The 16,104-nt window shown below is 36.9% G+C and overlaps 3 protein-coding genes and 1 pseudogene across 3 annotated transcripts; 1 reads left to right on the top strand and 3 right to left on the bottom strand.

The window, feature by feature from the left end:
* Nucleotides 1-551: 551 nt before the first annotated feature.
* LOC107754026 (hemoglobin embryonic subunit alpha-like) lies at nt 552-1,218 on the bottom strand. The gene is made up of 3 exons (XM_016570336.1): nt 1,097-1,218; nt 799-1,006; nt 552-711 (listed from the first exon to the last, which is right to left on the bottom strand). Exons 1-3 carry the CDS (start codon nt 1,189-1,191, stop codon nt 583-585), a joined length of 432 nt encoding a protein of 143 aa, XP_016425822.1. The 5' UTR covers nt 1,192-1,218; the 3' UTR covers nt 552-582.
* Nucleotides 1,219-3,205: 1,987 nt separating this feature from the next.
* Nucleotides 3,206-4,057, top strand: LOC107754023 (hemoglobin subunit beta-2-like). The gene is made up of 4 exons (XM_016570334.1): nt 3,206-3,334; nt 3,424-3,617; nt 3,776-3,804; nt 3,903-4,057. The coding sequence occupies exons 1-4, from the start codon at nt 3,243-3,245 to the stop codon at nt 4,029-4,031; spliced, it is 444 nt and encodes a 147-aa protein (XP_016425820.1). The 5' UTR covers nt 3,206-3,242; the 3' UTR covers nt 4,032-4,057.
* Nucleotides 4,058-7,365: 3,308 nt separating this feature from the next.
* LOC107754049 (hemoglobin embryonic subunit alpha-like) lies at nt 7,366-9,494 on the bottom strand. The gene is made up of 5 exons (XM_016570364.1): nt 9,478-9,494; nt 8,914-8,984; nt 7,948-8,080; nt 7,650-7,857; nt 7,366-7,562 (listed from the first exon to the last, which is right to left on the bottom strand). The coding sequence occupies exons 1-5, from the start codon at nt 9,492-9,494 to the stop codon at nt 7,434-7,436; spliced, it is 558 nt and encodes a 185-aa protein (XP_016425850.1). The 3' UTR covers nt 7,366-7,433.
* Nucleotides 9,495-11,485: 1,991 nt separating this feature from the next.
* Nucleotides 11,486-13,246, bottom strand: LOC107754025 (hemoglobin subunit alpha-1-like; annotated as a pseudogene).
* Nucleotides 13,247-16,104: the final 2,858 nt, after the last annotated feature.

The raw sequence follows: 16,104 nt of genomic DNA, 5'->3' as shown, positions 1-16,104 counted from the left end.
GATCTACAACATTAAAGAAGTCCTTTATTTAAAACATGTACATGAAAAATCTAAAAGATTGGACACAACTATGGGACACGGTCGTGCAGCAGCGAGCAACAGTGAAAGCAACCTCAAGGTTGTAAATGTGTGAAATTGTATAGGGCCCCATTCCTGTATTTTGCCTGGGGCCCCCAAATCACTAAATCCACCCCTGCCTTCACTAATGCTTATTTGAGAAATTATTTAGCAATATGCTTATTTAAAAGTTTTTTTTAAGTTTAAAGTTGATTTATTTATTTTCTTATTTGGTTGTGTGTTTGGTAATTTTATGTTTGATTAATGTCAACACTAGATAAAACAACATTACTTCCATGTCCATTGGCTGGTTCTACAGAATGAATGAAACAATATTTGTGTTCTGATTTAAGACTGTATCTAGTCTCTCACCATTCTCAACACTGACTGCTGTATGACAAAAACATGCACCAAAGACTTAGTTAAAGTTTTTCATAATCATTTATTCCATCATAATAAGACTGAATGTTTATACAGGCATCCATCTGGTCTGACGCGGTCCGACTCGAAGACAGTAACATGCGCTTATCTGTACTTCTCGGACAGAGCCAGAGACAAAGCACTGAGGAACTTGTCCATAGCAACATGGGCCTCTGGAGTGAAATCGGTGGGGAACAGAATGGCCAGAACCACGAGGATGTTGTGGGACAGAATCTATGGAAAAACGAAACAAAAGTTTACCGTGACTAGGAGAGTATGACAGAATCGGAGTTGACTAAAGGTGAATTTCGTTGCACTTACCTTGAAATTGGTGGGGTCAACACGCAGCTGGAAAGCATGAAGCTTGCTGAGGTTCAGGAGCCCAGAGGTAAGGTCATCGATTTTGCTGACAGCCTCAGCGACGCCGCTCATCACAGTCTTCCCGTGCTTCCTCACTGGGGCAGAGCCGGGGCTCAGGTCTTTCCAGTGAGAGAAATAGGTTTTGGTCTGGGGGTAGACCACCAACATCCTAGACAGACAGTGAATTGAATTGCAGATATATATACCCGAAGAAAACATTATGACGTAGCATATTACAACACACCATTAATAACCTTACCTAGAAAGAGCATCCTGACCAATGTCATCAGCCTTTCCTGAGATTTTGGCCCAAAGGTCTTTGACGGCAGCTTTGTCTTTGGCAGAGAGACTCATCGTGGAAGGATGAATTTGCAGCAAACTTCTGTAGGCTTCTGACAAGAGGACTGACGGTTTTATACTGCCATCAGGAAGATACACCCAAGACCCTCCTCTCACCCCCAAAGATGACTTATCAGACTGTGCAAGATTGCCAAAATTTTCCACTTTTTTCTCATGACATACTTTTTATTTTCTATCCACTTTATTCAATTAATTAGCAATTCATTAAATTGAAAAAAAAATAATAATAATGTAGCTAATAAATAACCACCTTTAACTCGAATGAATATACAGCGATACTCCTATAAACATTTTTGTTTGTTTGGGTTACTGAAACAGCTTTCCACACAACAAGCAATTAAAAATATATGTAGGCCTACACTCTTAAAAATAAAGGTGCTTCACGATGCCATAGAAGAACCTTTTTGTCTAAATGGTTCCATAAAGAACCTTTAACACCTGAAGAACCTTTCTGTTTCACAAAAGGTTCTTTGTGGTGAAAGAAGGTTCTTCAGATTACAAAAAAGGTAAGAAAGAGATGGTTCTTTAAAGAACCTTTGACTGAATGGTTCTTTGTGGAACCAAAAATGGTTCTTCTATGGCATCGCTTGAAGAACCTTTTGAAGCACCTTTATTTTTAAGAGTGTATAGTGTACAACTGGAACCGAGGGACAGTTGAAACACATCAAATAACTTGCCTGTACATCACAATCGACCCATGATTTTTGCTCCACACATGCATGGTAGTGCCCTCTTCAATTCGAGATTAAAAGGATACACGATTCTCTAATCCAAAGATATCGAACAAAGTTTATTTTTAGGGATACGATTTTTACTTCACCGCCTCTCTTTAACATGGAATATCTGCTTGTCATTTTATGAGTAAGACGGACCTTTGATGCCTACGATCTCTCCTCAAAAAATGTTTCATAACATGGTGCTCTTCGGTGTTTTCGTGCAAATTAGAGAAATGTGCGGGGTGGTCAGCGGGGACAGGGGTACAGATGAAACACACTGTATCAACTGTACTGAACTGATGGAGGCCACAACTGCAACTGACTCTACAATTAGTAATTGAGTAATATAAGATGAGTAACTAATGAGTATGAGTGAGTTACTCACTTGGCTAACTGCTCAATGAAATGTCATTCGACTTTTTATGGTCGTACGATCAGCTGATTTTTAATGTCTTTAGTGTAAAACTATTGTTCAACGTTTTAGAGATCAACTATTCCTATGTGAACTCTTAATCAATTGTTCAGTTATTTACTGATGAACAGTTGGCTGTTTAACTCTTAGATGTTCTGCTATTGAATGGGAATTTATTAAGTTGTATATGATAAAGTACAGTAATAAAATGAAGAGCTGAAATTAAATGATTTTTTTGTCGAATGATAAGACGCTTTAACATTTGAAATAAGTTATAGGCTACTTTAAAGCATTAAACACGAGTGTTTCAATTGTATGGGAACTGTAACAAAAGTACTCCTTGTCTTTATGAACTAACTGTAATAATGAAAATATTAACTATTTATTATTATTCATAATTTGTTTAGTTAGTAGACAACTGAAAGAAACACCACATGAAGAAATTACATAGTTTTTGAGTGTTATGCAGAACACGTGTTGATAATTATGGAACATACAGTTCAACAAAACTAAAATGTTCAGAATTCCCTATTTATAAAAGTATTCTATCATATGTATTTTTATTTATGTCTCTCATATGCAATCTATATAATCCGATTAATATAATTGTTCTTTAAAAATGCTGACACATTAAAATAAGTTAAAAACAGAATCCCGTTATTGGTATTTTTATCTAAAATATTGTTAGAATTAACTGTTTAGGTTTAGTCTTTGCAGATATTAGAAGAAAAAAGTAGGCTATGATATGCATCTCTTGGGTGGACGTGACTGAACCAACCCACAAACTTGTCACCCAATAGCCTGCCAAGGGGTGGGGTGATGAAGCGCATTTAAAAGTACCGCTGAGACTCTCTCTCTTCACAGCACGCTTTAGCATCTGTTAGAGGCAGTCAGTCTGAACATCTAAAGTCGGAAACATGGTTGTGTGGACAGAATTTGAGAGGACCACCATCCAGGACATCTTCTCCAAGATGAACTACGATATCGTTGGTCAACAAGCTCTGGCAAGGTATTGAGTCCTGGCATTAACTTAAAGCGGGCAATAGTTCACATACAGCGATCTAATAAAATGCTCTTTCTCTTCGTTCTGGTTTGTAGATGTCTTATCGTTTACCCCTGGACCCAGCGGTACTTCGGCAATTTTGGAAACCTGTACAATGCCGCTGCCATCATGGGAAACCCCATGGTTGCTGCTCACGGTAAAGTCGTGCTCCATGGCCTGGACAAAGCCGTGAAAAACATGGACAACATCAAAGCCGCCTATGCCGAACTAAGTGTGCTGCACTCCGAGAAGCCCAGGTGAAAAAGACGTAGTATTAAATGTATTAAAAATATGTATTAAAAGTTGTTTCAAAATAATACATTTAATATGCACTTAGTATAGTATAATTTAAATATAGTAAGTATGTCTGAAAAAGCACAATTTAAATATATTTCTTTTTCACCTGGGAGCGCCACGTAGATCCTGACAACTTCAGGGTAAGTTAATAATAATGTTCATTACCAAGACTTGTTCTGACCTCAGTGTTCATGCATCCCGTCTGTCTATATGACACTGCCCTTGTGTCCTCCCACAGCTTTTGGGTGACTGCTTAACCGTCGTTGTTGCTGCTCAACTGGGCGCTGCATTCACACCTGAGGTCCAGGCTGCTTTTCAGAAATTCCTCGCCGTCGTGATCTCCTCCCTTCGAAGACAGTACCACTAGAAACAAAACCTGCTTTGACTGTTACACAGAGGATCATCTGATGTTTAAACAAAAGAACATGTTCTTCTGAGTTGAAGTAAATAAATGTTTCCGTATTCAATATGCAGCGTATCCTGTGTTCTTTTATATTTGCATGAATTCACATATTGTTCATTCATTTATTCTTATATTTCTTTGAAAGAATATGCTATTTCCAACTAAAATAATTTACAATTAGAATTAGTTATAAATAGTATATTGAAATATAAGGATGCCTTTTCAGAGAGGTAACAGAATTTGACAGTTCTACAGTTATTTTAGCCAAAACAGATATAAATATTAGCACAAATACACAAGACAAACATAGGTTGTTCCAATTGTTCAATTATTATTTACATAAATAATGGTAACATATCTGAAGTTGAAATCGTCTAAGCCACTGACAAACATAACCAAATACAATTTACTTGTTCTTGCAGAGTTCACTGATGTTATTTAAGCAATAGTGCGTTATTTTAACAATGGGTGTTATGATTGTAAGTGTTGATTCAAGGGCACTTCAAGACTTGAATTGTCTTATATATAAAATAATAAACAACAAACATAAAAATATATAAAATAAAACGAAGGAATGAATAAATTAATAACTTCCAATCTGAAAAAAAAAAAAAAACATCAAAAAAACAAATTCTATACATACACACAGTGATGATGCTCGTATGTATTTGCAGTACACAAGCCACGATTAAGAAAGCTGACTCCAGTCTCTCTCTCTCACGCACACACACGACGCGATACTCTACACAGCGCAAAACTCCGCATTTGAACAGTCAATAACAAATACTTAAAATATTAAGAAAACATACTTACAGTAGCTGATTCAGAATAAGCCCCAGATTGTCATAGCAAAGTCGGAATTGACCCATTTTTTTAGTAATAGCCTTTGCACAGCCAGCCTTGTACACTACTCTGTTCTGTTGTAAATAAATCTTAACCAACGATTCCTCATTGCATCTACTTTCGGAAGGCCAAATAAAGTGCTTTTGCTTTAGCACAGAAACACACAGTGTCTCCCTGACATGGCTGCATCAACACTACAGATGTGGGGGCGTGTTTGAATGAGGCGTTTTAGCCCGGTCTGGATCAGCCTTCTCTTTTAGATAGAATAAATCCCTTTGTGGGAGACTTTGAGCTTTGTAACTCTGCAGATCTTATACATGCACAAATAGCTACATAACACACTAAAGAAAAGGAAAAATAGAAATCGCATCATATGACCCCTTTAATATCGCTTATCATATGATATAAATATGAGACAAAAACACATACAGGGTCAATTTTGCACCAATATCTTGAATTTTAGGGCATAACTGCATTTATGGAGATGTTGCCCTGCATCATATTTGTCAACAGTCAACTATATGAAATGTAAGATGATGTACAGGTCTGGGGGCGGGGCCAAAGAAACATGTGCAGCCATCATCGCTTTGCATCAAAATGGCCTGATATGCAAGGAAAGAATATTGCACCTGAAAGAACCATTTACCGAATCATCAAGAACTTCAAGGAGAGGTTCGAATGCTGTGAAGAAGTCTTCAGGACGTCCCAGAGTATCCAGCAAGCACCAGCACCGTACGGAATCGTGTCACCAGCAGTGTAGAGCTTGCTCAGGAATGGCAGCAGGTTGGTGTGAGAGCATCTGCACGCACAGTGAGGCCAAGAATTTTGGACAACGGCCTGGTGTCAAGAAGGGCAGCAAAGAAGCCACTTCTCTCCAAGAAAAACATCAAGGACAGACTGAAATTCTGCAGGAAGTACAAGGATTGTACAACAGAAGACTGGTGCAAAGTTATTTTCTCTGATGAAGCTCCCACCCAACTGTTTGGGACATCTGGAAAATCGATTGTTCGGAGAAGAAAAGGGGAACACTGCCCTGAGTCCTGTGTTGTGCCAACAGTGAAGCATCCTGAGACCATCCATGTGTGGAGTAGCTTTTCAACCAAGGGAGTGGGCTCTCTCATAATTCTGCCCAAAAACACTGCCATGAATAAAGAATGGTACCAAAACGTCCTGCAAGAGCGACTTCTTCCAACGATCCATGAGCAATTTGGTGATGATCCGATTTTCCAGCATGATGGAGCACCATGTCACAAAGCAAGAGTGATAAAGAAGTAGCTCGAAGATCATTACATTGAAATTTTGGATCCGTGGCCAGGCAACTCCCCGGATCTCAATCCCATAGAGAACCTGTGGTCAGTCCTCAAAAGGTCCACAAGCAGAAGCCCACAAATTGTAATCAACTCCGAGAACTAATAAGGCGAGAATGGATCACCATCAGTCAGGATTTGGCCCAGAAGCTAATATCCAGCATGCCAGAGCGAATTGCAGAGGTTATGAAGAACAAGGGTCAACACTGTAAATATTGACTCATTATATTTTTTGCCAATAAAAGCCTTTAAAACTTATGATATGCTTATCATTGTCTTTCAGTATACCATAGAAACATGTGGAAAAATAATCTACAAATACTGAAGCAGCAAACTTTGCAAAACACAAAATCTATGTCACTGCCAAAACTTTTGGCCACGACTGTATAATAATTTATGTTTCTCGGTGTAAATAAATGAAGAGAATGCACCAAATAACACTTTTGAGAGATTTGACCCGCTTAGTAAAGTTTACATAGGCTACTGGACGTTGACAAACAACTTATAATAGAAAGCTTTTTAAATATTTTTACTCAGCGAGAAACATATCATTTATTAGAATTCAAAAGTTCATAACTGAAGCCAAATGGAGCAAATTCAATTGAATCAATATAATTTACTCACTTCAAAGTCAAGTATCTCAACCGAGTGAAAGTAAAAGTTCCCACATTTGTTTATACTTAAAGTAGCTACTTTATGTACAGGAATAGTCTACTCAAGTGTAAAAAAAAGTAAGCACCATTATGTTTTTCTTGAGGGAAATCTTAATTTTGATCACAGTTTTCTCAATGAATGTCTAAGATATTAAACTAAAGCCTGTAAAAGAAATGTCAAAATGCATGATTAATGAGTATAGTCTATTGTCATATGTGAATATTAAATTCAGCAAAAAATTTTTTTTGATATTTGAATACTGTTAAATATAAATACCAATAATTCTTTATAGACTGATCGTCGACCATGTTCACATTCGAAATAAAATCAGATGATAATTTTCAGTGATGGTTATAATTAAAATAAACTGCATTGGGTTAAAAAACAAAGAAACATAATTTACTGACAAATAAACACTGATAGGTTTATGACTTGCAAAAACATGCACCAAAGACGCTTAGTAAATGATTTTCATAATCATTTATTGCATCATAATAAGACAATGTTTATACAGGCATTCATCTGGTCTGACGCGGTCCGACTCGAAGACAGTAACATGCGCTTATCTGTACTTCTCGGACAGAGCCAGAGACAAAGCACTGAGGAACTTGTCCATAGCAACATGGGCCTCTGGAGTGAAATCGGTGGGGAACAGAATGGCCAGAACCACGAGGATGTTGTGGGACAGAATCTATGGAAAAACGAAACAAAAGTTTACCGTGACTAGGAGAGTATGACAGAATCGGAGTTGACTAAAGGTGAATTTCGTTGCACTTACCTTGAAATTGGCGGGGTCAACACGCAGCTGGAAAGCATGAAGCTCGCTGAGGTTCAGGAGCCCAGAGGTAAGGTCATCGATTTTGCTGACAGCCTCAGCGACGCCGCTCATCACAGTCTTCCCGTGCTTCCTCACTGGGGCAGAGCCGGGGCTCAGGTCTTTCCAGTGAGAGAAATAGGTTTTGGTCTGGGGGTAGACCACCAACATCCTAGACAGACAGTGAATTGAATTGCAGATATATATACCCGAAGAAAACATTATGACGTAGCATATTACAACACACCATTAATAACCTTACCTAGAAAGAGCATCCTGACCAATGTCATCAGCCTTTCCTGAGATTTTGGCCCAAAGGTCTTTGACGGCAGCTTTGTCTTTGGCAGAGAGACTCGTCGTGGAAGGATGAATTTGCAGCAAACTTCTGTAGGCTTCTGACAAGAGGACTGACAGTTTTATACTGCCATCAGGAAGATACACCCAAGACCCTCCTCTCACCCCCAAAGATGACTTATCAGACTGTGCAAGATTGCCAAAAATATTCCACTTTTTTTCTCATTACATACTTTCTTTTTTCCTTTTTTAAATCCACTTATTCAAATTAATTAGCAATTCATTCAATGGAAGTCGATTAATTTAATAATATCATTATTAAATTAATGAATACCATAAGGCGATACTCCTATCAATTTTGTTTTACTTTTTGTTTTAATTTTCGAGGTTACTGCAAAACTACAGAATACTGCAACTTATAATGAGCGACTCAAAATATGTACATTTTTTTCGTAAAAGCACGCTTAATCTGTTAATTTTCTTGTATTTTGTGTAATATGAATTACTTTATTTTTTGTCAATTAAACATTGTATAATTCTTGCCACGCCTCGCTGAGAAAATGTGTGCTATCTTTGAAATGGCCTGTTATCAAAAGACGTTCTTGACTGTGGGCGGTCTCACTTAAGTGTAGATAATTATGGAGCGCACAGTTCAGCAGCTTTTAAAAAAATATTGTAGCGGTAAGACATTTGGAAACGACACCTAAAAGTAAAAACTTGAAAGCAAAAGCTCTCAGAGAAGTACAAAACTGAGAGTTTACGATCCATTGTTTAAGATTTGTTTTCCCACTTAGTTGAAAATATATGTAATCTTGTTTGTACAATATGCTCGATTCTCACTTGACAATGGTCGTTTTTTTATACCCTTAGAAATTATTCTGCTTTATTAGAACGTTTATTTTTTTTCAGAGTGTATATGTGAAATTCTGATCACCTTGTAATTTTCTCCTCAAAGCTCCTCGGTGACTGCGTGACCATTGTTTTGGCTTCCCAGCTCGGTCGTGCCTTCACTCCGGACATTCAAGCAGCATGGCAGAAGTTTCTGGCAGTTGTAGTCTCTGCACTTGGAAAATAGTACCGTTAACTGAACATTTGGTTTTGAAAAGCTTCACAGAAATTTGTATGGTGCATCTTCCAATAAATAAAACCCAAAACAATTCTGATCAGTGTTGTTCTGTTATTGATGTTTGCATTGCATGCAATTTCGTTGTACTCATTCTTAGATGTCTGTTCATATTATTAACTATAGGGATCATCTGAATTTGAAATGAACACCTTGCGTTTGGAAGCCTATCTTAAAAGGGGAAATATTTTACTTGGAGAACCTTTTAGCGACGACTTGCTGGTTTCAGCACTGGACAGCGCCACACACAACCTGTCCGCTCCTATATCCGGCACTCTCAGCTGCTGCCATAATAACAAACATAGCCAGAAAATCCCCAAAGCAGGCGTTCTACTGAAACGATATTGATGTATTGTGAAGAGCTCAGAGGCCAACCTAAACAGATTGGCCATGTTTATATAAATCAGACTCAATCATTAGACATATTTTTTTTTAGAATGAAAAGCAAACGCAGGCTCTGATATTTCATGGATATCTCAAATGAAAATAAAAAATGAAAATAAAATGTCAATAATATGCTGTGCTCGTATAATCACATGTAAATAAATAAATAAATAAAAACCTGCAGTTCGGAGGATATACGGTGACAGATGGTCGGTTCCATTTTGCGTGCAGTTAAAAGTCAGTGCTGATGCAGAGAGGTGCTATGTCAGGCATTACGAATGGTTAACCATTCTTGGCACAGTAGCCTCTATGTCTAATTTCCCCCACCCTTCCTGAACACTAAATAGGCAACAAGAAGCTATGATAAGGTGTCGACTCAAAAGTTACACATGATGTGTTTATTTACTGTTTGTGAGTACTTAATTGTGTGCTTGATTGCATACACGGGTTCATTTGTAATACCCCACCATAAACAATAAATAACTGTGTATTTGCTAATTAAAGAACAAATCAAAGCATTGTTGAAGAACTGAATGCAGGACATGGTAGTTTCCAGACAATTAAAATGCAATAATAAAACACTTAAAACACATGTAGGCCTATTTATTATTCAAACTCTAGAGACAGAACAATGACAGAGAGCCCTCCAAGGCCTTCATTAAGAAGGACATTCTTTGATTCCTACTCGTGAAGTGTAACAAACAAACAAATAAATACATAAATAATAAGGTGCATGTGTCATTATAAAATATACATCGTACTCTACTTTTAAGCGTGTTTTGAGCTGCTAGGTCTTTTGGGTTGATCTGGTACCTGCAACACGTTAAAAATTGAATATCAGTGTTTTGTCATGAAAACAAATAGGCTACTCAAATAAATATTAACTTAAATAAGAACTATATGCTGATTTCGTAAGCGAATAGAAAAACACCTCACACGTTTCAGTCGAAACTAAATGACTGGACACAAACCAAATGTGAGGGGAAACAGACTATAATTTGTACATTGCAGTAATAGAATGCTTTCAGCATGCATTTGTGAAGAGGTTGGCTCATAAAAAAAAACGATCAGGCAGTAGGCCTATTATAGACTAGCATATTATCATAAAACACAACTAACTTCTGTATCAGTAACGTTTGTTGAATTACCACGTTTAAGAAGCAGAATAATCAATATGAAGATATTCTGTTTATAACAAACCTACTGAGGACTAGTCTACATGTTAATATTGGACCTATAACAACAACACTACTAACACGTTAGTAGATTTCTTATTTTAAAACTGCTACAAAGTAGTCAAGTCACTTTTTATTTCAATAATACTTTCCTCAATCCACGTTTTTTTCCCCAAATAAGTTTAACAGAATATTGTGCCTTAATAAGGCGAACTACGGCGACATTAAGAAATGCGATGAATATTGAATAGCCATATATATATGCTATATATATATATATATATATATATATGTCAGTATATGGAAATGTCTGAATGAAATGTTTGTAAAGGTAATGAGTAGTTTAATTAAGTCCATCCTAAATGAACTAAATAGGCAGGTGTAGCCTAATGGTCAATGAAGCGCTTAGGTTTGCCGTGTCCCCGCCTCCGGCACTAGGTGGACTGGTTGATTACATTACTTGTAAATTTATCATTTTTTAATTCTAAAATGTCTGTTAAATGAGCTTAAATGTAAGCAATATCGTATTAAAACATCGAAAATAAAAGAAGTTATCAAATGGTTGTGGAGTATTTTACAAAGGTTTAGAGAAAATAATATTACTAATAAATATTGGCTTATGAATGTAGGCCTATGTATGTATGTTATTTTAGTTTATTGTTTTATTTTATTGATTCGTTCATTCAAATATTTGAGTTAACTCGTTGGGTCTATGTATTTGTTATGGTATCACTAAGTTACCACTAACTGATACATCATAGTTGAATTTGGCAAATTATATCCTGAGTTAAGTGTACCAACCTATACATATCAGATCCGTGGTGCAAAAAGAGACAAAAGAGATAGCTTGATTTCATACATTTCATTTTATTATTTTCATCCTCATTTAGGCGAAAACAGTGTCGCGTCGGAGATGAATAGTCATACAGGGTCGACTTTAGCGGTACTTCTCGGCCAGGGCCAGGCTGACCTGAGCGAGGAACTTATCCACTGAAACATGCACCTCAGCAGTGAAATCTTCAGGAAACATCATTGAGAGCACAACGAGGAGGTTGAATGGTGTCAGAAAGCAATAGTTGATCAGAAACATGCAGTGTTACTGTTGGAAGTGCCTACAGATTTGGAGGTGGCACAAATTGAGCAAACTGTCCAAGCAGTCAAAGCTTTGGGAAGAGTGAGAGTCAGGGATTATAAAGAAGGGCCAACACCAGGGTTTATACTTGTGCTGTGTGAGTGCAAAGAAGTGGTTGATCCTTCTCGCCTACCTGTAGAAGTAATACCTGAAGGAGGTGGGAAGCCTTGGAAAATGGTTGCAGCAAAAAGATCTGAGTCACCGCCTGCTGGGTTTGCTGAGAAACTATCAAAGCTTTTAGTACAGGAAGGAAAGTCTGTCTCTGATCTTCAAGCTATGTTCTCTTCACCCAGTTCCAATGCAGGGTCTCCAGAAGCAATAATCCGTGCGGTGGGTGAGCTGCTGGAAAAGACTTCGAAACCTGTTAGTGATGGAAGTGCATACCGACGCTTGAGAACCTTTTCAGGTACTGTTCCTACTCCAATGTTTACTTACTGTATTTATATTTTAAGTTTTCCAAAGGACACTGATATATTGGTTTACACTGATTGGTGACAAATTTATACTTCCGAAGGGAAAGAACTAAGGTTTAATTGGGAAGAGTGATTCAGTGAAAAACTCTTATTTTGATATTTGTGTAAAAGTTTAACCCTTGAAGTGTGTTGTTGTCCAACAGGGGAAAAAGTCAAAGCAAGCACTGTATTTGAAGATAAAAGCTTATTTTTAAGTTGAGAGAACAGATTTTGATTCATCTTTGATTCCTTTTGTCTATTTTCTTTTAAATTAATTCACTGTATATTTCTGCTACATAGCGTGTCATTTTAAAAAGAACTGATACGTAGATATATTTTTGGAAAGCAATTTACAGAGGTCAGGGTGGCACTTTGTAAGAAGTAGTATAAAAAAGCAGGGTCACATTTTATTTTAAGTAAAATCACGTCGAGAGACACAATTAAACAAATCTGGGTTCTAGGGTCACATTTTGATTTTAAGTAAAATCACGTCGAGAGACACAATTAAACGAATCTGGGTTCTAGCGTCAACAATTCCAAAGTGTAGATACACCTAGGACTGAAGGGGGCGCTACACAAATGTTTTCAGCAAAACCCTGAAGTAGGCTACCTTGAAGTTAGCGGGGTCCACGCGAAGCATGAAGGCGTGACGCTCGCTGAGGGTGAGCAGACCCCCCTTGAGATCATCAATCAGCTCGACAGCGCTGAGGACGCCATTCATTACGGTCAGCCCATGTTTTTTTACCTGAGGTGAGCCGGGGCTCAGGTCTGCCCAATGGGAGAAGTAGGTCTTCGTCTGAGGGTAAACGAACAGAGTCTTGAAACGATCCAAAACAAAAGAGATATAATAGCAGCCTATGTTATAAACGTCCATTCATTTATGCAGAAACTGCAGTTCAAATTACCTGGCCAGAGCCTCGCTGCCAATGTCCTCCCGCCTTAGGGGCAACTTTGCCGAAGAAGGTCTTCACCGCCAATTTGTCCTTTGCAGAAAGACTCATGGTGACTATTAGTTGTGGACAGGCTGCCAAAAAAACTCAACCTAGCTGTGTTTTTTGGCTGGGCTTTTTAAAGGAGAGAAGGGCATTGTTTTGAAAATAAAAAAATTGACTCCTCCTCCCAAGTAGAGCACTACCCAAGTGGGGTGGGGGGGGGTGGGTTGAAACTTGATAAGCAAGACAGCTGTGTGTGAATCAAACTTCATGTTCAGGTAAACACATACACATGATGTAAACACATACACATGATGTATCTATTATTCAAACACTGTCCATTACAGAGCCGCCCAAGGCCTTCATTAAAGAACACATTGTTTGATTCCCATACTGTGGACTGTGGGCTTGACTTTAAACTTTACACTGGTTGTGACATTGTAGGCTATGTTTTGATGGTACATAAAACTTCTCTTAATTCCTATCATTTCTGGAGGTTCCTATGCTGTACGTGTAAATTAACAGCTAATAGCATTTTCAAAATTAGAAATCAAATGTTTTTGGTATTTTTATTTGAGCTTCATTAAGACAGATATTACAGTAACACTTTTGATTAGGAAACACTATTCACTATTAACTTGCTAGGGCTATTAGCATGCATATTATTAGCATATGGGCTGTTTATTAGTATAAAGAACATATTAATGTCTTATTCTGCATGACCATATTCTAGATCCCTTAAACCCAATACCTAAACATTACTACAAACAGCTACCTTGCTATCAATAAGCAGCAAATTACAGAGGGAAAACTCTTAGTTAATGGTGGTTATGTATGTGTAACCGATATTTCCTAAAATATTTTACCACAGCTGTGGTCGACTGTACATGAGTTATGTAAGATGGATAATGTAACAGAGAAATATCATATAAATTAAACAAACAAACCAATGAATGAATGAACGAACGAATGAATATGCACACTGTAAAAGAAACCAACTTGCGAAAAGTTATTCTAACAAATGTTAAAAAGTAGCTTGAACAAACAATTTTTAGTAAGAGTCAGTTTATTATTTTGTGCGAACTGAACAAGAATACTCTAAACATGTCTCTAGCAAAAGTTGTTTTGTTAACCTTACTTAGCCTATTCAAGTCTTTGTTCACAACTTGTCCAAATATTCTCCCAACTTTCCAAATTGAGTCATCTGAACAAACAGTTTTATGTTGAACAATATTGTGCAAGTAAATGTTTGTCCTTATTATTAAGAGGCAGACACTGAAAATAAAACAAAGATAAAAGAAAAAGCATTGCTATAGAGAATTAGAATTGCTAAATAATCTTTAATTGATGTGACAGATCTTTTACAGTTCAATAGACTGCCTTTATTCATTAGCCTAGATGAGCTAAAGGTTTTGAGTTGATAACGGAGTTAACTTAACACGTTGACTGCGACAAGTTGCCTTATTTTTTAAAGATAGGTCAGCTTTTTTTCATTTTTTTTTTTTTTTTTTACTGTATAGTTTCTTTTCATTTTTTATGATTTGTATCCGGGGTCTTAAAGACAACGCACAAGTAAAGTTTTTGAAACACAAAGGCCTTTTCATAAAATTAAGAAACAGTCACAACATACAGACTGCTTGAAGCATGTTTTGAGCCATTAAGAGGGGCCTTGGGGGTTTTGAGTTAAGAGTGCTGATGGCTTATAGCCGATAAATTACTTATTTTAAGAATGGCGCAGTGATTTGTGTCCACGGTGCCAATATTGACATTTAATTAATAAGACTTCTCAGACTGTATGGGAGTGATAAAACACACAGGCATTAATATTTGACCAAGCTACGATTGCTGTAGAGAAAGGGAGGATTTCAAGCCTTACCTTCTGCAAACATGAACACATTTTATCAGTAATTTTTAAAAGTAGGTCCACCCATGTTTGGCACTGATCTCGATTACAACGAATTTGTTCAGCGATAGAGACCTTCCGGCTTTCTGCTGAAGCTGCAAATAGCACTTCTGAGAACGATGAAGATGTTTCACGATGAAGATGTTTCACGATGAATGGTTTAACTCGGGGGCGTGAAAATACATAGGCTATCTTAAAACAACAACAGGGATAACAAAAGCGGTATTGCTACTTTAGATTCGCCTGCAAAATATGTAGGCCTATTATAGTCAATATGGTTATTGCTAAATACAGTTAATTTATTATGCATGAATGATATTATGTATGTGGCTAAAAATACGGCGTAATAGGCTACTATAATTTTGTGTAGTAGATGTGTGTATATGGGCTAATTTAGCTGTCATACTATGTGTGTAGGCGATTGTAGGCCTATACAGTTATAGTCTACTTGTAATTCAATGATGAAACCAAATTGCATTTTCTTCACATAACAACAACAACAATAATAATCATAATAAATGAATGAATGAATGCCTTTTTTTGGTCACACTAAGACTCATTTTAATATATTTTTATATTTTGCTCTTGCAAAGCCTTTTTATATATTTTTCATTGGACAGTGGAATAAATACAGCTCAGCAGTGCAATGATATTGCATGGAGCTAGAGAAAATGGCAGCTGTCAGGTGTTGCTTGTTTTCTATTGGATGTTTTTTTTCTTTTTCTTTCTTTTTTTAGCTACTTTACATTTCATAAGTTCAATTATAAGTAGGAATAAACATAGCGAGAAAACAATTCTATTCGATTATGTCATATGAAAGTTATTACACTAATATTTATTGTAATAACAAGCATTGTTCTTGCAGCTTAATTTTTTTAATAGTATTCTGACAGCAAAACAGCTGCTCGTTACTACAAATATTTTAATAAATAAAAATCTGTCGACCCCATTAACCCCCTAAAACCTATTATGTTTTTAAATGTTTTCGATAAAGTGGCTCCATTCTGTAAATCAAACTGTGTTG

Source organism: Sinocyclocheilus rhinocerous, unplaced genomic scaffold, assembly GCF_001515625.1.
Source record: "Sinocyclocheilus rhinocerous isolate Xijiao unplaced genomic scaffold, SAMN03320098_v1.1 scaffold292, whole genome shotgun sequence".
NCBI lineage: Eukaryota > Metazoa > Chordata > Actinopteri > Cypriniformes > Cyprinidae > Sinocyclocheilus > Sinocyclocheilus rhinocerous.
The sequence above is the reverse complement of the archived record's forward strand: the minus strand, read 5'-3'. Positions and strand labels throughout refer to the sequence as shown.

What these genes read in the sequence shown, in the direction of transcription:
- LOC107754026 (XM_016570336.1), bottom strand. Translation starts at nt 1,191, where the DNA reads ATGAGTCTCTCTGCCAAAGACAAAGCTGCCGTCAAAGACCTTTGGGCC. An exon ending in GGTCAGGATGCTCTTTCTAG is followed by an intron (nt 1,007 to 1,096) that starts GTAAGGTTATTA and finishes CTGTCTGTCTAG; the next exon opens with GATGTTGGTGGTCTACCCCC. An exon ending in TTGACCCCACCAATTTCAAG is followed by an intron (nt 712 to 798) that starts GTAAGTGCAACG and finishes GTTTTTCCATAG; the next exon opens with ATTCTGTCCCACAACATCCT.
- LOC107754023 (XM_016570334.1), top strand. Translation starts at nt 3,243, where the DNA reads ATGGTTGTGTGGACAGAATTTGAGAGGACCACCATCCAGGACATCTTC. An exon ending in AAGTGTGCTGCACTCCGAGA is followed by an intron (nt 3,618 to 3,775) that starts AGCCCAGGTGAA and finishes TTTTCACCTGGG; the next exon opens with AGCGCCACGTAGATCCTGAC. An exon ending in TAGATCCTGACAACTTCAGG is followed by an intron (nt 3,805 to 3,902) that starts GTAAGTTAATAA and finishes GTCCTCCCACAG; the next exon opens with CTTTTGGGTGACTGCTTAAC.
- LOC107754049 (XM_016570364.1), bottom strand. An exon ending in GGTCAGGATGCTCTTTCTAG is followed by an intron (nt 7,858 to 7,947) that starts GTAAGGTTATTA and finishes CTGTCTGTCTAG; the next exon opens with GATGTTGGTGGTCTACCCCC. An exon ending in TTGACCCCGCCAATTTCAAG is followed by an intron (nt 7,563 to 7,649) that starts GTAAGTGCAACG and finishes GTTTTTCCATAG; the next exon opens with ATTCTGTCCCACAACATCCT.